This window comes from Pogona vitticeps, chromosome 6, assembly GCF_051106095.1.
Source record: "Pogona vitticeps strain Pit_001003342236 chromosome 6, PviZW2.1, whole genome shotgun sequence".
Classification (NCBI taxonomy): domain Eukaryota; kingdom Metazoa; phylum Chordata; class Lepidosauria; order Squamata; family Agamidae; genus Pogona; species Pogona vitticeps.
The window spans coordinates 93,597,374-93,616,703 of NC_135788.1; the positions used below are offsets into that span (position 1 = coordinate 93,597,374).

General features: G+C 42.4%; 1 protein-coding gene across 2 annotated transcripts in view; it reads left to right on the forward strand.

Annotated features, from left to right (window-relative positions):
* Nucleotides 1–19,330, forward strand: part of CRHR1 (corticotropin releasing hormone receptor 1) — a 96,947-nt gene that overhangs the window by 49,177 nt on the left and 28,440 nt on the right. For both annotated transcript variants that reach the window (XM_020785647.3, XM_078377875.1), the window contains exons 3-4: nucleotides 9,573–9,692; nucleotides 19,074–19,159. In XM_020785647.3, the coding sequence (XP_020641306.1) occupies nucleotides 9,573–9,692; nucleotides 19,074–19,159 (206 nt within the window). The remainder of the gene's footprint in view (nucleotides 1–9,572; nucleotides 9,693–19,073; nucleotides 19,160–19,330) is intronic.

The window sequence follows — 19,330 nt, forward strand, 5'->3', positions numbered from 1 at the left end:
CATTTTTATAGCTGGCTTCAAAAGAAGAGTTGAAAAATATTGTTTGCTTTGGGGAGCTGGTAGAGTTTATAGATTAACACTATCTGTCTGGGCACTTCCCTTCTGTATATGTGACTGATTGATTGTATATACGCACACGCAATCCCTCCATTAAGTCTTAACTGCTTTATATGGACTGTGAGGTTAAGCAAATAATAATCCATCAATAGCATGTAGGGAACAACAGTATAATTCAGATATGTAGTTAGGTGTGATATCATGTTAGAGGCCAAATCAAATGTGAATACTAGAGCAAGAGAACATTTTATGTACTTATTTATTTCCTGCTTTTTCTGTGTTTCACTGAAGGCAGCATAGGGTGTGATCCAACAGAAATGGCTCACGTTTTGGAGCCCTGTAGCATAGTCAAGTGCAAACTATTGTCAGACAACATACAGGAGATTGTGAAATAGTCTGGCCCTGCTTTATACACAATCCAGGCTATTTTAGTCCAGGAGGAGGGGGTACTTTTTCTTTTTCTTTTTTTAAAGCTAGGCGGGAGTGACTCCTGTATGCACAGGAGAGTTAGAGATTGCTCCCAGCAAAGCAACCCTTTCCAGTATTATCACACATGATATCACTGTCTTATTGCACCCATACATGGTAGTTTAACCTCATTTTTAGCCTCACAAGAACCCTTTGAGGTACATGGGACTTAGAGACAGAGACTGGTTCAGGGCCACCCACTGTTGGGCTGAAGGGCAGCTTGAACCCAAATATATGATCAAGTCTCTCATTTGCTCAGGGCGACAACCACATGTCTTAGAACCCTTTTCTAAAGCTGCCAGCACTATAGAAGCTTTAAAGAAGACCTAAAGTCCTAGCTAGAGGTGTGTGCAATGGTGTGTACCATTGGACCATCAAGTGTTAGAATGGGGCAATCCCTCTGGCTTCCTCCATCACCTTCGCCTGGCTTCCTCCTTGCCTATTTCACACTGGCTCAGCCAGGACACAGAAGGATCCCTTCCATACCTCCACCTCCCGCTGCTCTGCTGCCACCGCCACCTCCTGCACTGACCACATGGCCGTCCTCTGCTCCCATCACTAGCCCAGCAGGAAGACACAACTGGCCAAGCTCAGTGTCGCCAGCAGTCCAACAGTGGCCAGGAAGGGGTACCCGGATCCCCAGTGCCCCCACATGGCTCCAGCTGCCCAGCAGCAGCAATAGCAGCCACACCTCCTTCACTAGTCCCAACTGGATGGAGGCTACTGGAACACTCCCCTTGGTGGGGTGGTCTACTCCCCTTCATTACCCAGTGCCAGGCAACATTGTTCTGGGCTGGGGGAGGCAGGAATGGGGCTGTGGCAGGAGGGAGGGAGAGAGAGAGAGAGGACGGACAGATGGAGCCACCTGGGCCAGCCCAGTGGCAAAATGGAGTGCAGATGGTGCGAAAGAGCGGTTGTTGCTCCCATAACAAGGTTGTTCCCTGGGGCAACTGCCCCTCTCCCCCTCCCCATGGAATGCTACTGCCACCAATCCATGGGTTACAGGCATTTATCCCTTCACCAGTCAACTTACTGACTCCAGATAAGGCAGGTACAGTATGTCCTTGGTGGGTCCCTAGGGTGTACACAGGACAAGGTAAAATTTCACAATAAGCATTGCTGGACTCTTTGCCTTGGGTGTGGACAACCGGTGTGTCCCTCTTTGATGACACAACCTTGTCAATTTAGGAGACTAGTGGTTGGACCAGTTTAAACACTTCTGGTAGCCTGTCTGTTTATACAACTCCTGTGGCAAGGAGACTGGCTGGACTAGTTAGACACTGCCAGCTAGGTTAAAGGGCTTTCCACAACAGCAATGAAATAATAAAATATCATTCCTAAAAATATAAAAACGGAAGCCTTAAGCAAACAAATATATGTTTCATAAAGATTGAAGCACTGGAAATTAACATTTCCCTAACAGTGAGCAAAGGAGATAAATTCTAAATTGATTTGTTGATTGGTTAATTATGATTGCACTAATCCAGCTACTAATTAGGAGAGAGTTAAGAGTGGTCTATGTAGTTGTCCTTAGACCATTTGGGGTTGGGCGGGGATTGGATCCTTACGCTAACCCTAACCCTAACCCTGCCAATTCATGGTACTCAAACCACTCTCTTCTACAGAGTATACACTAATGCTCCTAGGCTACAACAAATGATTTAAAAATCAAGAGAGCCTCTTTCTGCCAAGTTATATCAAGTTGCTCATGTTCTGATAAACACATTTATGCCAAATGTTTCTCTCTTATCAGCATTGGTCCTGACAGAATAATATTCTGTAGCATTTGCTCTCTGTGTTGTTCCATAGAGGCAATTTCTGCCAGTCTGAAGTCGCTTGGTATCTCAGGGTGCTCAGCAATGCATATCTTTCTGACTTCGGGTCTGCTGGAGTGAGATGTGTGGTTCCACTGGCATGTTAAGATGAATGTTGGCAGGACCCCAATAGAGATGTGAGGGATGGGGAGAGAGAACTGCCTGTTCTACAGCATGCCAGAGGAGAGTTTGCTGTTTTCCCTGTGGTCTTAAATAATTTGCACAAACTGATTCCTGAAGCCTTCAGAAATGACTCATTTAAAACAGAGACCACAGGCTAATTAGGTTCAACGTTCCAGAGGGAGGGAAGGAACTGGGAAGCAACACATGAGAATGCAAGTAAGGCCTAGTTGATTTCTGATCTCTACAGTCCTTGGTTTCAAATGAAATAAGGAGGAAAATATGTAAGGCAAGATGATGCATATGAAGCCTTAAGATTCTGGACCATATTTAAAAGCCATCTAGTCCAGTCCTGCACCAGCAGATGCACTAATCCTGCTTTCTTTAACTGCCCACAGCATCCAAACTTAACCAACAGATTGGAAGTACAGTGGGGTCTCTACTTAAGAACTTAATCCGTATTGGAAGGTGGTTCTCAAGTTGAAAAGTTCTTATGTTGAATCTGCATTTCCCATAGGAATGCATTGAAAACCATTTAATACGTATCTGCTCTTTTCCGTCCATAGAAACTACAGTGGAACCTCTACTTAAGAACTTAATCCGTTTTGGAATGGTGTTCTTAAGTTGAAACGTTCTTAAGTTGAAGCAAAATTTCCCATAGGAATGGACTGAAAACCAATTAATCCGTTCTGGCTGGGTTTTTTTTTGTTATGTAGAGGTGCATTCGTACATTGAAGCATTAGTTCCCATAGGAACTAATGCAAAGCTGGTTAATACGTACTCTACCACTAGGGGGAGAATTTTTTTTTTAACCTAAGATGACCTAAGGTTAAAAAAAGAGCAGGAAAGGTTTTTTTTTCCTGTTCTTATCTTGGATTTCTGTTCTCAAGTAAAAGCAAAATTTAGCAAATGGAGCTGTTCTTAAGTTGGATTGTTCTTAAGTAGGGACATTCTTAAGTAGAGACCCCACTGTAATAACAGTGTTAGGACGTTAATGATGATGTTCCACAAGCAGAAAGCAGTCACTGTATATTGGGATTGGAAATTATTTGGAATCCAAAATGAACCAGGGTATTTGTCAGTTTCTGGCCCAATCCAAAATTCAGGTTGAATTAGGGATCTCTCAAGCACTGAATATTGTTGGTGGCTTGGTTAAAAACGCCAAAAGTTTTTTAAAAAGAACTTGGTGCCGGTGGGTTTCACTTGGAAAATGAAAGTACTGTAGAAGCAGGAAGACCAAAATGAAAAGGCAATGGACAGTTCAAGTACTGTACCAATGAAAACCCAAGATGTCTTTTAAAAACTCATCACAAAGCCCCTGGGAGAAATCAGATCAACTAATCAAATTCCCTTGTCCTGTGATTTGCAGCTTTTTAGTATCTTAGCAGAGTAAGGGAAGGATTGTGTATCAGAGATTGCTATTTGCATTGCTTGCATTTCCAGTAAGGTGTGTGTTTGATATTGTTTCTTCTTTTCTTTCAGTCAGCTTCAGATCTCATTTTAGAATGCAATTAGTTGAGTGTCTGTGTGTGCGATTGTGCCATTTAATATTTTGCGTGGGATTTCAGCAGAGTAGCTAACATTAGCATTAGGAATAAAACCTAAGGTCTCTCTCCTCCCCTGCCATTTTTATATTTTCCTTCGGCTGTTGGCTTTTATCTACGCAGTACTTTGGCTTTTTCTCTTTCACTGTGTGCCTGCATCCCAGAGGGGGCGAGTGGAAAATGTGACACGTAAGTTGTTAATCAGGTACTTTACTGAATGGGGCAGAAAAGCTACCAACTAGGGATATTCCTTTCCCCTTCAACAAACATTTTAGTTGAGTAAATTGCATGGTTCCTGGTGTGCGAAGAGGAAGGAAGGAAACTGCTATGAGCTTTTCCCACACACTGAAAGTTAAGCTGAATTTGACAGCATTGAAACAGTGTAGTTCAGTAGTTCAGCCCCCTGTTCCAGGTAAGAGCCCTTTCTTTCCCCCCATTTTCATGTTTTTTTTCCCTACAGTATTTTGGCTGATACCAATACAGTGGTGCCCCGCATAGCGAGGTTAATCCGTTCCGGATTAACCCTCGCTATGCGAAATCATCGCTAAACGGGTAGGGAAAATGTATAGAAACGCATTAAACTTAGTTTAATGCGTTCCAATACCTTTCTTACTTACCCGTTCAGCAAGGATTCCAATTGCCGGCAGCCATTTTCGCGCCTTCGCTAAGCGAGGGCAGGGCGTGAAAACGGCTGCCGGCAGCCATTTCCAGGCTTCTGGCGGCCATTTTGGAACCACCGATCAGCTGTTCGGCGGCTCCAAAATGGCCACCACAATACCCGATCTTCGCAATGCGGGTTTTCCCCATTGCGACGATCGGGTATGTTTCCGTATAGCGACCCCGAAAAAGGGATCGCTATACGGAAACATCGCTATACGGTGCACTCGTTAAGCGAGGCACCACTGTACATATAAATATTCTGGAATATTGAGATCCAAATTGAAACGGACAGGCTACAAATCAGCTCAAAGCAAATTGGTTGTTATTTGTAAGACAAATAATTCAGGCAGAATAAAGTGGATGGCATTTGCTGCTATCATCATCACTGCTTCATTGTGTTGCATGCTTACAGGGAATCACTCTCTAGTTCCCTCCAGTTGCTAACCCTAGTACTGCACCATGAAGATGGTACGAAAAAACAAGGCTGAAGAAAAATACACTTCTCCCTTGAACAATGCTGTGGTTAGGGGCCCCAGACTCCCCATTTAGTTCAAAATTTATGTATAACTCCTATGCCCCCAAAAATGTAACTACAAACACACACACACACACACACACACACACACACACACACACACACACACACACACACACACACACACACACACACACACACACACACACACACACACACACACACACACACACACACACACCCCACATTAGTCTCTTGGCATCCCCCAGTACCCTCCCAGCTGCCATGTGGAGCCACAACAGGAGAGCGGGATGATGGCCTCAGAAAGTCAAAGACCCACCTTTCTGAGGCCATTTCCTGGAGATGAATAGCAGCTCACTATTTATTGTATATTTATTTATTGGATATTTATTTATTGAAAAAAATCCATATATAACCAAAACTGCTGCTCAGACTCGTGCAATTCAAGAGAGAAGTATACTTCCTTTTCTATGTAGGACTGATAAAAGAACATCATAAAATGTGTAAAAATACCTCAGAATAACTTTTTGCATTTGAAAGTAACTAGAAAAATAACCGGAAAATGTTTCTGGTTAGCAGCAAAAGTAACTTTGTAAACTTTGAAATGTAACATAGTTATACCTCAATTACTCAAGAGTCACTAATTACAAATGCCTATGTTCTTTGTAACTGGTTACTTTCAAGTTTCTGATCAATTCCTGGAAAAGAACTAAGTCCAGTGGCTGCCAGATATTGCTAAACATATAACAAATTTTCTTATGCTTGCTGAAAAAGTGTGTGTTGATACATCAAAACATTATGCTGAAGAAACTGTCAACTGTTCGGAGATCTTGTATCCATGCACACGAAAGAAAAGCTAGAGCTTCTTTCAGCAGCCACAGCATTTGCCAAAAAAGAGGTTTTTGTTTAAAACTGTATTGTGTAGAATCCTTGCATTTTGTGCAAAATGCAATATTTTAAGTAGAATGCAAGAAGTGGTGGGTTTGTGTTTTTTTGCCCACATACACAAGGTTTTGACTTGGTGGAAGAAACACTTTGGTGAATTTTTCACACAGAAAAATTCCAAAATGCAAACAAAAAAGAAAAAGAAAAGGGAGGAAGGAAGGAAGGCCTAATACTTAATATCACTGGGGATAGGGAAGGATGTCACTGAAGTGTTCATTTCTGTTTACTTCTGACTGCAAGAATGAAATGAGTGGAGATATACACCCATGTTCAGATATAAATATTTCTATCCAAATATTTATTCATAGAAAGCTCTTCTGCCCAGAATGAAATGCAATCTAAAATCACAAATAACAAACCTAAAATAATAAATTGTAAATGTCTGCTAAAATGCAATAAAAGGAGTAAGAAGAAGCAATCATGTAGAACAAATTAAACATTTTCTTACTCCCTGAATGCTTGTGCAAATAAGATATGGTTTTAGCTGGTACTTAAAAACAGGTGGAACATGACAAGATCTCTCAATAAAAGGGAGACAGTTCATTGACTAGAATGTGTGTCAATTGTATATATGCACATACTGTAGTGCTGCATTCCTTCTATGGGAAGCCTTCTCATGCAACGGATGAGTTGCACTGAAACCCACATTTAAGCTTCCTATTTGGAAATTGTTTACAACTGGAACAGCCATTTGCCACCCAAAAGAGCAACAGAAAAGTAGCATAACCTGAAGCCAATAAGGAGATGAGAAGAAGCCAGAAACTATATGTGATGAAGAGAAGAGCTCTTTGGGCACCACAACCAATGATTTAAATGTTTTCAGCCCCCATATGAACAATGATTTAGGGGTAAATGCTGAAGTACAGGTGCTCAGCAATAACAGCTCTCAGATCCACATCTCAGGGAGAGATGAAAATGCATATTGGATGTATTGATCTGTATCAACAAAACAATTCCAGCACTTCATTTCAACCATGAGCAGGTGTTTGGTAACAAGTAATGGATTATTTATTGATTCATTCAAGACCATACCATTACCAAATCCCTTTCAACACTGCAAGAGAGAGAGCTGAAATCCAGTAGGGAAGTTACCCTGCTTTGGGATTGATGGTGTCATCTTCCTTGGCTTGTTGTTGTTGTTTAGTCATTAAGTCATATCCAACTCTTCGTGACCCATGGCCCAGAGCACGCCAGGCCCTCCTGTCTTCCACTGCCTGCAGGAGTTGTGTCAAATTCATTTTGGTTGCTTCGATGACACTGTCCATCCATCACGTCCTCTGTCGTCCCCTTCTCCTCTTGCCTTCACACTTTCCCAACATCAGGGTCTTTTCCAGGGAGTCTTCTCTTTTCATGAGATGGCCAAAGTATTGGAGCCTCAGCTTCAGGATCTGTCCTTCCAGTGAGCACTCAGGGTTGATTTCCTTCAGAATGGATACATTTGTTCTCTTTGCAGTCCAGGGGACTCTCAAGAGCCTCCTCCAGCACCACAATTCAAAAGCATCAATTCTTCGGCGGTCAGCCTGAGGCAAGAGGAGAAGAGGACAACAGAGGATGAGATGGTTGGACAGTGTCATCGAAGCAACCAGCATGAATTTGACACAACTCTGGGAGGCAGGGCCTGGCGTGCTCTGGTCCATGGGTTCACGAAGAGTCGGACACAACTAAACGACGAATGTTCTTTGAAAATCACTGCGTCATCAAAAATTTGTCACTTCGTATTCATTAAATACAGATCACCCGATGAATACAAAGTGACAAATTTTGCCTAGTTTTTATTTGTTAGTTCGTCTACACCTTTTTGGGCCTCCTGTGCCATCTGCAGCCTGCTGCTGCCAATCAGAAAGTCTAGGCAACCATGGGAGGGACTGAGAGACTCCTGGATTGGCAAGGCAGCCAGCCAAATGCGCTGCAGAAAGGGCTGTGGGGGAGTTCCTTTCTCAGAGGCTTTATAAGTAGTTTCCCTGCAGCCACTTCCCACTTCTGCTCCGAGTCTTGCCTCAGGCAGTTGGTGCTGGTGTGCTGTCTGTGCACTTAGGCAGCTAGCAGTTTGTTTTTTTACAGTGGTGGCAAAGTATTTCTTTTTCTAATACATTTACATTTATTTCATTATTTGAAATAATGGGAATTTGGGGAGGGCTTTCATTAGCTGGGGAGTGGTGCTGACTGAGGGTACGTTTTATTCCAGAGGCTAGCTATTTTTAGAAGTTTAGAGTTAGGGTTAGGGTGGGTCATCTCTCTCTCCCCCGCTCTCTCTCTCTCCCTCCCTCTGTGTGTGTGTGCATGTGTGCGTGTGTGTGTGTTTTACCCTTTCCTCTTTTAAATTCCAGAATGTTTGTGTGTGAGGTGGGTACTGGCTGGCTGCTTGCTTGCTGGTGCCTGTGCGCTGAAGCCAATACTAATGTGTGTATGCTCAAAAAGGACATATTGTACTCAATTTAATATACATTATTTCTTTATTATTTTCATTAGTAGGACACTGGGGAGGCCTTTTTTGGGGGGGGGAGGTTCATTCCTCCTAAATTTGCTCACCTCTCTTTCCTGTGTGTGTGTGTTGAGGACTGTCTGTCTATTTAGTTATTTAGGGGTATTTAGTTTTCCTGCTCCTTCCCCTCCCACTACTCTTTAAATTAAAAAAAGGAAAAAAGAAAAAACCTCCCCACCATCCTGTTTTTCCTTTAAAAAACAAAATGTATTATTACACCCTCTCCAATATTATCCTACTTAGTTTTTCCTTCCCCTTCCTTTCATTTAAAGTGTGGTTTAGGAGGCAGCAGGGTACAAAGGAAGGTGGAAATGGTCAGTGTGTGCGTGTGGGGGGGAGCCCTTGACTAGGCCAGCCACCACCACCACCGTTCTTCCTCAGATGACCTCTCAGGCAGGTGTGGAAGCAGAGCTTCCTCTGGCGGCCAAAGAACTGCTACTCCTCTTTCTTGAGGAATCTGAGGAGTTACTGGTTCTAGAGGATTCAAAAACCTCCCAGTCAACGGAACCATTAATGGCAGGGCAGATTCCCCCTGTCCCCAGACTCATCTCTTCTATTCCCCCCCCCAAAAAAAATTAATGGTTATGGTTTGTGTGGCTAGATAGGCCTGCTTAATGGGTTAAATCCAGTTTTCAGTCCCAGTGAGAACTGACTCAACAAAATCCCATTGATTAGCAGGGACTAATAATTGAATTTATGTCCATTTTGATATCAGCAGTCATTCAGTATGAAGAATCATCAAGATGGGCAGAATTGTATGTGCCGTTTAAGAGAATGATTTGCTAAACTGAATGGATGAGGCATTTGTTTTTAATCCCTGCTCCTAAAATAAATGTTAGATTTACAGGATTTGTGCTGTGTTTGCAGGATTATATGAATAAATGACATAGATGATGATATCTATCCTGAAGTTTACCTTGCAAGATATACTGTATGACATCAGTGTCACTAATTTTGCTAATTCTTCTTTGCTTGCTTCCTTGCAGGTCCCCAGTGCAATGCCTTAGTTGACCTGATTGGGACATGCTGGCCTCGTAGTGCTGCTGGACAGCTGGTGGCACGCCCCTGTCCTGAGTATTTCTTTGGAGTGCGATACAACACCTCAAGTAAGCCATAGGAAGGGGAGAGGGAATGGGACAGTGGCTGAGAGGCTGTATTATTAAGGCACTTTTAACCGAAAACTGATATGTATTAAAATAGGATGTATGCACAGTGAAGAGGGTAGGGGATGGTGGCTAATAATGTGTACTGTGTCAAGTCTTCAGCCAGAAACATTCATGGATGGAAGCAGCCTGCAGAGGCTCAGGTCTCAAAGTTCTCTTTAAGCATAGATGAAATGCAGGCCATGTGTACCTTCTGGAACAGTCAGGCTTCGTATGATTGAAAGAAACATAATCTTCTGTGCATAGGCCTTCCATGGTCTGGGATAAGGCACCCCTTCTGCTTAGACCACAGATAGTTTGTGCTTCTGCAGTTGCCCGAATTGCATCTAATTGCATCTGTTGATTGCATCTAAATTGCCCTTGCTCTAGTGGCAATTATAGGCCCATAGCCAATGTTTCTTTTCTCAGCAAGGTAATTGTGGCGGTGTTGGCCGACCAGCTTCAGGCTCCCTTGGATGAAACCGAAGCCCTCGATCCATTTCAGTCAGGCTTCAGGCTGTGCCACGGCACGGAAACGGCATTGGTCGCCCTGCTGGATGACCTACTTAGGGAAGTCAACAGGGGCAAAATGTCCTTGCTCATCCTCCTTGATATCTCATCCGCCTTTGATAGCGTCAACCACGATATCCTCCTGGAGAGGCTCTCCGAGTTGGGGATTGGTGGCCTTGCTCTTGCTTGGCTCCAGTCCTTCTTGGAGGACCATCCCCAGAGAGTGCAGCTTGGGGATGCACTCAGCTGTGGGGTCCCGCGGGGTTCGATCATCTCCCCAATGCTGTTTAACATCTATACGAGGCCGTTGGGTGGGGATCATCTGGGGATGTGGAGCTTAGTGTCACCAATGTGCTCATGACACCCAGCTCTACATCTCCTTTTTTACATCTGCAGTGGATGCCGTTCTGTCCCTTGGGTGCTGCCTGGAGGCCGTTCTGCAAAGGATGCAATCGAATGGACTAAGGTTGAACCCGGACAAGACGGAGGTCCTGCGGGTGAGGACCCCCAAGTTTGGGGAACTCCCTCTCTTTTGGGGGGTGATTCTCACCACAAAGAATTTGGTTCACAATCTGGGGGTCCATCTTGACCCGGCGCTTACCATGGAGACCCAGGTAGCGTCTGTGGTTCGGTTTGCCCACTTACATCTTCGGCAGATCGCCCAGCTGCGTCCCTATCTAGGCTCGGGGGTGCTCACCACACTGATCCATGCGCTCATAGTCTCAAAAATAGACTACTGCAACACTCTCTACATGGGGCTTCCTTTGAGACTGGTGTGGAAGTTTCTGATGGTCCAGAACACGGGGGCCAGGCTATTAACAGGGTGAAAAGATTTCACCATATTTCCCCCACTTTGGCCATCTTACACTGGCTACCTATCTGCTTCCGCATTGATTTCAAGGTGTTAACCATTACGTATAAAGCCCTTAACGGTTTAGGACCTCGATACCTGACAAGCATCTTCTTCCGCCCAGTTCTACTTGTATCACCTGCTTCAGTCAGGCTGGGCGGCTGAGGGGTCTAACGCCAAGAGAGGCCCGGTGGGAAAAAACAGAAATTGGGCCTTCTCGGCAGTGGCCCCTCGCCTTTGGAACAATTTACCTGTTGAGATCTGCCTGGTTCCCTCGCTGAGGGCCTTCAAGACTAGCTTGAAGACATGGCTAGACAGACAGGCCTTCCCTACAGCAATTACCTAGCCTATCTCCCCCTTTTCTTCTTTTTCTTTTCTCTCCTTCTTCTTCTTCCTCTTCTCCCCCCCCCCCGTCTTTCTTTTTTCCTTTCCCATCTTGGATTAATCTGGATTTTAGTTTATTTTTATATTATATGTAAACCGCCCAGAGTAGACATGTTCTAGATGAGCGGTATATAAATCTAATAAATAAATAAATATAAATAAATTTCAGCTGCATCAACTGACTTAAGCAATTCTGTGTTGCTGCAGAGTTCAGATGCAACTAGCTACAAAAACAAGCTTCTTATAGTTATTGTCTACTATAACTAATGTATATTATTAATTGTTACTGGACAAAGAATAACTTCACTCATATTTGCTGTAATTTTTCATAAATTGCAAAAAAAATGTTACCTTTGATGCATAGGCCTCCTATGGTCTGGTGTGTAATTTTAGGGTGCAACTAGATGGCCCAGTTATCTTGGCCTAGATTGGTCTAATCTACATCATAACTCTAAACAAAACTTTTTAAAAAAATGACAGCCATAACAGTGACTATCTATTTTTGAGATCTTTGAATTATAACTGCAACTAGCCCAAATCCTGTTGTTTAGTTACACTTGCAGAAGGCAGAAAGTGTAATTTACAGTGTAATTTTTTTGCTGGTAAGTCCCTGCTTAGACTTTCAGGCAAGCACCAAGCCAGTGAGCAAGCATTCTCCTGAAAATCCAAGTCAGGATTCATTCATTACCAGTGAGAAGCAAGTTATTACCATTTGTTTTCTGCAGATGCTAGGTATACAAAGGATTTTGGTGACTAATTGGTCAGATTTTGATTAGTTACAGGGGTGTGCATGCAGTGGCATAAAGTGCAGCCACAAACTACCATCAGTTAATAAGTTATTTCTTATGTCTCTCATTGCACGAATCACATAGTTATATATACAATCACATATACAAGTGGAAACTCATTAACTAATGTCACTTTGCTGCAGTGATTTACACCATTGCAGTCATGCTGGCTTAAACAAGCACTGATATTTAAGAGTAACTTTGATTTCGCAAGATTGGAAAACACACAGTCCAGTTTTAGATCCAAAACAGTAATTTAGCTGTTCCTTAAAAAGTGGACAGATCCTTCCTTCTTGCACAAAACAGAAAATTGAAGGTGGTCAGTGTAAAATTCTGGAATAGCTTTCCTGTTTAGTTAATGAGTTTCCACTTGTGCGGACATGCAATGACCGAAGACAGAGCCCAGAGAAGTTACATTTTAGTACTACAACTTCCAGAATCCCACCGCCAGCAAGACCTTGACTGGCCAAACTGGCTGTGAATTTCTGACATTTTAGTCCAGAAAATAACTTTTCCAAGCTCTGATAGAAGCTCATTGAGACAAGGCTGTGAAAACTTATGAAAAGCATCTTGTTAGTTTTGCGCTGGGGCTGAGGTATAATGGGGTGAAGAAAAGTGGTGTGATTCTGTGATTGTGTTCTCTTTTTCCTCTCTGAAGCAATTGCTGTTACAGCAGAAGACTGGGAAGCTGAGTGTTAGAAAAGTGTACCCAATTAGATATCACTTGGAACTGGTTATCATTACACTCAGGTTTACCCAAGCATTTCCCCTCACGCACCCACAAAATGTGGTCTTTAAATGTGACTGTTTCAATAGTAAAAGCCCCAATGGTACAAGGACAATGAAGTCCCCCACTGATAAAATTCCCTCAGAGATGGAGGTATTGAGAGACTTATCATGATCCTTTTTAAATCTCTGAAGCCCATGATCTTGACAGAATTTATCTAATGGTGGCAAATAAACTACTTTGTAATTTTGGATCTTTTTTCCCCCCATAAAGATTATATAAAATGGTTGCAGGCGGAAGGCACATTTATGACAGGGAGGCTGGCATAAAGCATTTGGGTCATCACCTTGCGTTTCCTTTAATAAGGCCAAACTGTGGATTACAGGCAAAAACATGTGACTCTTGTTTGACAGGCCTGTTTTCAGGGAGGAGGACATTTTTATTTTTATTTTTGTGGAAGGAGAGCGCAGAGAAGGAGGGATAGAAAGAGAGATGCTTCATCCTTTCTTTGTCTACTGTTTCTCTTGAGGGTTGCTATTTGTTGTTTTGTTTTTTAAACTGCATTTTGATACAGAATGCTCAGGGTTTTTTTTTATAAAGAGTACAATTGGAAAGCTGATAGACATGCAGCTGGAAAAATGAGAAAAATCAGGCAGATGCTATGCACTGAAAATAGGAATGGAAATTTATAGCAGTATAAAAAGGTGACCATAAGTCAGAATTGACTTGATGGTATGCAGTTATATGTATTATTATCTATGAGCCCGTAGAAACACTTGCAGAAGAGTTGGAAGCTTGTTATTATTTTAAAATTTCGTTATTGCTACAAACCTAATAATAAGTTTGGGGGACACTAATTCTGAAAAGCAGAAGAGATAATTTTGCTATTGAACCCAAGCTGAGTCATAAAGAAACCATCACTGCCCAGTGGTTAAGACAGACCTGGGCAAAGTGTGGCCCGAAGGCCACATACGGCCCGCGAGCCGCTCCTGTTCAGCCCACTGGTCGTCGCTCCAGTCCAGTGTTCAAGCACTTGTTCAAGCCCAAGACAGACTGGATTTCTCTCACTGAACAAGTTGAACATCAAAACCATTTATAGCTTTTTGTCTAAAGTTGACCAGTTGCTTATCTTTAGCATACCGCAAAAAACCTCTTTAGTACTTGTGAAGATTAACACGGTTAAAATAAAAACAATCATAACATCACTGTTTCATTTTATTTTTAAGTCAAGTTGGTTCGGCCCCCAAACACAGTTCAGATTTTTCATGTGGCCCCCCCTATAGAAATTAATTGCTCACCCCTGGGTTAAGAACTGCTGACCACTATAGAGAAACTACCCCTGATACCGTGTGTGAACAGGGAGCAAAGAACACTTCATCTTGTTTTTCTTTTTTCTTTTCTTTCTTGTGGTAGACAAGTTGAAAAATCTACTTTTAAAAACTTTCTCCACTTAAAATATCTTCCCCCAGTGAGGTTTGACATGTATGCTTGCATGCAGAATGCCCAGATAGCCACATTTTGAAACCCAGAAATCCTAAGTCCAGAGAGAATTACCTCCTTCCCTTAGATGGCTGCATTCCCACATTCTAGAGAGGATTCCAGGTTCCGGAGAGCTCCCAAGCTGGAACTCCTCCTGAGGAAGATGAGGTTGCCCCCGCTCCCTGTCGTCTTTCCTCTGGCAGGCAAAGTTATTTTTATTTAGACAGGCCTTTGGCTGTGCTTTCATGATGACAAAGGGTCTTTTATAAGGGTGGGTGAATTTTAATTCTGTGTTTTTAAATGTCATACCTCATCAAATAGTATTCCAATACTGTATATTATTTAAAGTATATCTTTTTTTAAAAAATTCATGCTTGGAACCAGCTTGAAGGCAAAAAGGTGGTATATTAAATGCATACACATACACACACGTACATATGTAACTTTATTGTTCCTCCTGCTATTTGTAAGCAGTTGCTTCACTAGCCTGAACATTAGCATGTAATATTGATTCATTTAAAACAATTCATTAGCCTTGCAAGGGATTATAGGAATATTAGACCACCAAGTTTATTATTTATTAAGGTTAGGGACCATCTAGTTAAAAATATGTTGTTGGTATCCTAGCGAGCTTTCCAAAACTTCCTTGTTTGTACCCAACCCATGTTCCAAGAGGGGATCCCATTGTGGATCAAATCCAGATCCTTTGTTGGCCAGATTAGGCTTGTGGGTTGAAGGTTCGCCTTGCACATAAGTGCTCTTCTGGGAGTTTACCTTCCCTAATCCGGCATTTTCTTAATGTGTAATAATCCAGTTACTGACTGGGGATGGTGGGATTTGTAGTCCCAAAATATTTGGAAAGTGTCACATTAAAATGCCTAAAAATGCCCTTTAAAATGACCATCACACTGAAATACAATGCTTTTCATGCCAAAACAGGTAAAATCTTTCCCATTCATTGCTGCTTTTGATATATCTTGTTATTATGCCAAGTATCTGGAAGAAGCCCTGCATATTTTGAAGACAAGGGGTTGATAAGTCTGTGAGAGTCATGTAGTCTGACCTACCGCATCTCGTCCAGCTAGCCAGTCCATGAGTCCAGTTTTCTTTTATACATGGCAATGGCTGTGGGAAGGAGGGGATGTCATTCTTCATCTCCGGCAATAAAATGTCTTACTGCCTGCTCTGCTCTCTCCAGATTTCAGTAGAGTCACTGTGCTGGAAACAGCTATGGCTTTATTGCCCTTCCTGTCTGACCTGACAGCTTTGATTTGAAATTGGGAGGAATGGGAGACACCATGATTTCTTAGTTAAACAGAGGTGCTGAAGCCATAATGTGACTGAAAACGATCCTGTCACATCATTTCAAAACAGCTTAGCTTCCTTCCCTTCCTTCCTTTCTTGTGTCAAGACAGAAGAGCAGCGTCTCCCAGCCAGCACATTCCCCAGGGGAGGAAATCAATAAGACATGGTCTTTTGAGTTGTCAGAGCCATTCCTGTCTCTGCTATTGTGTCCGGCAGAATCACAGGAGAAAATGAAATATGCCAAGAATTAATTCTGAGGATGAGGCCACTAATGCAGGACGAAAGATGCAAACTGGAGATGCCAGCAAGAGCAAAGTATCATTCAACTGGGAACCATGATATAGCCATCTTTTCTACATACGTTCTCCCCTCTTTACACCTACGTAACAGCAATTTTATGGGAATGTGTCATTATGAGGACTAGCTCAAGATATTTTGTTGCCTGAAAGAAAGGACAAGATTGCTCCTCCTCTCCTTCCATGTAAAAAAAAAAAAACTGGCTGAGCTGGCAGCTTAATCTTTCTTTAACACTGGCTATCAAGCTGCTCAGTCCCAAGTCACCCCCAGAGGAAGGGAATGGTACACACCACTTATGAGTGGTTTTTTTTTTTTTTTTTTTGGCTGGAAAACTCTGAAAAGGGTCACCATTGGTCAGAATTGAATTGACAGTACATCATCCTCATTGGGAAGAATCCTTTATTTCACCTAAGGACAGAAGGCCACTTTATGAGATGCCAAGCCAGACTGTGATGTGGAGAGTTCACTCCTTCAACATCTTGTTGCTGCCCCACAGATTTGCCACCCGAGGCCACTGCTTCACTCCGCCCAAGGGTACAGCCAACCCTCTGCACTAATTTATTTGCAGAGCATTGTATGCCCCAATACAGATTACAATCCTGTATTGACAACCTGGGAGGAAGCCCTGCCCGACTCCCTGGAGCTCTGATAGGGCTGCAGTGTAAGTTGCCAAGACCAGTTATGTTCCCTTGCTGTACAGAATATGTGATGCTTCTCTTCAGATCCTGACACTGGTTTTCCAGTTTGACTTCCTACACAACTGACCTGCACACAAATGCCCCTTGTCCTATCCCTACAATATTACACAAGGAGCTTGCCTCGATTCAGTGCCCTTCATATATGTTGGCCATTAGTAGCTGTGCTGGCTGTGCATTATGGGAGCCGTAGTCCAAAATCTCTGGAAGGCACTTGATTGGGGGAGGTTGCCTTAGTGGATATGAATGCCCTCCCTCAACCTTACCTGGTTCATCCAAAGATCTGTACAGAGTCTATACATCGGAGGTTGAGGCTGAGGCCAGCAGGCGTGATACACATGTACTCTTTTTGATTCTTGAATATGTTGCATACGTTAGGCTTCAAGGGGCTTTGACACGTTGGAAAAGATTCTGCAGGTTGCTGTTAAGAAGCAGAGCTTAAATAAATTACAGGAGTTCTTTTAGGCACAACTCCCTGATTTTGTGAGTTACAGTTCAAAATAAATGAATACGTAATTTTTACAAGTTCTGATAAAAAGAGAAAGTAAGCAGCTGTTATTATCCCCCCCCCAGTGAGTATTACCATTCTAGTTTCTGAAAAATTAGAAATTAGATATTTTAGCTTCTCCTTCAGCCAATTTAATTTACGTCATTTTTTTATCCCATTGTTATTTGCTGCATCTTAACTTTTAGACATTACCCTGCAAGCTACGATTTGCATAAGCTCTACTTCTTCCTTTGTTGTCACTTTTACATTTTAATTCAAATAGTACTAATGATGGTGTAACTATAACATTTCAGTCATAGCATTTTCTGTTTCTGCAAAATCCTGTTTCTTAACTGTGACGCAACAGAGCATGCCAGTCATGAGTCATATATAAATCCTGTCGTTTATCTATCCTCCAGAATTTTCTATAATTTGTATTTGTTATTGATTTTGTGACTTTAAGAACAGTCTCTTTCCTGCTTATTCCTTAATTCGGTGTCTCTATTTCTCCATTTCATCTCGCACAATTAAGTTCTCCAACATTAAGTGACATAAGTGCACATGTCAAATGATGTCTTAGAACTTAATCATATAATCACAGGATTAGTTACTCTTAGCTTGAACTAATGTACTATCTCCTTATATTACTGATTTTTAAAGAAGAAACAGCAGTGCTTGGTGAGAACTGCGCTTATTATTCAGGAGCTTCTTCTCAGTAAAAACTTTTTTAAAAAACTAAGCATGCAACTTTATTGGAAAATACTTTGCAATTTGCTTTGGAATTAGCATAGGTGAATTCAAAGCATTTTTCAATGATCTAAAGGTCCATGACAATCAGCCTGCTTTCCTTTCAAATCTAGACTCCCCACCACCACTGGGGGTTTCTACTTTTTCCTAACTACAATGATTCAGACTGTGTTTTGTGTGTGTGATTGTTTGTTTCATTCTATAAAATGAGCAGGGGGGCATGAGTTTGAATGGTTTTCTAGTGACCTAGTAAGGTGAGGTGTAATACAATTGATATAAAACCAAATACAGTGGGGCCTTGCATTACGACGTTCATTCGTTCCAGCGAAATTGCTGTAGAACAAAAACGTTGTAAAGTGAAAATAAAAAAGCCATTGAAATGCATTAAAACCTGGTTAATGCGTTCCAATTGGCTAAGAACTCACCGTCCAGCGAAGATCCTCCATAGGGGTGGCCATTTTCAGGTGCCTGCCCAGCGAAAAATGGCTCCTAAACACAGCGGGGAGCCATTTTGAGCACCTGGCGGCCATTTTGAAAACCCAACGATCAGCTGTTTTGATCGTCAGGAAGCGAAAATCGGTTCCCGAAACAGGGAACCGATCATCGCGCAGTGAAATTCCTCCATTCAAAACGTCGTTTTGTGATCACTTTTGTGATCGCAAAAACCTCGTCGTAATGCGGATTCGTTGTTAAACGGAGCGCCCGTCTTGTGAGGCACCACTGTAACTTGGATGAACTCCAGTGGACTACAATGTCTCCATGGTATGTTCATATGTCTGTACCTTTACGGAGAACTTTGGAAAACTGTCCCTTTTTCCCTACTGCTGTCAACAGTCCCAGTGGCTTGACAGCAGACCATAAAAAGCTGGATTTATGTACAAGCTAAGTAAACTATAAGTGAGGTTTTCAGATTATGATATAGATCTAAAATAATAATTATTATTTAAAAAGAAGTACAAAGAAGGTTGTCTTGTATGCTTTTAAACCGGGTGCAGGTTGAGCTTCAGAAGATCTTAACCAGATCCGGCTTTAGGTTGTTGGCACCATTCAGCCTTTTCTGCATTCCTCTTTTGCAGACAATGTGTACAGAGAGTGCTTCGTGAATGGGAGTTGGGCCACCCGCGTGAATTACTCCCAGTGTCAAGAGATCCTCAGTGAGGAGGTATGAACTGCTATCCATTTCAGGTATGGTGGTGTGTCTTTATGTATGGATTGGTAGTAGCCCAGGATTACCAGATCAGATCATGTAAATGGAACATGGTCTGTGCCATTTTCTCTGCAAGAGGCTATTAAAAGCCCATTGGAACCATCTTCCTACTTTCATTGCTTCTTC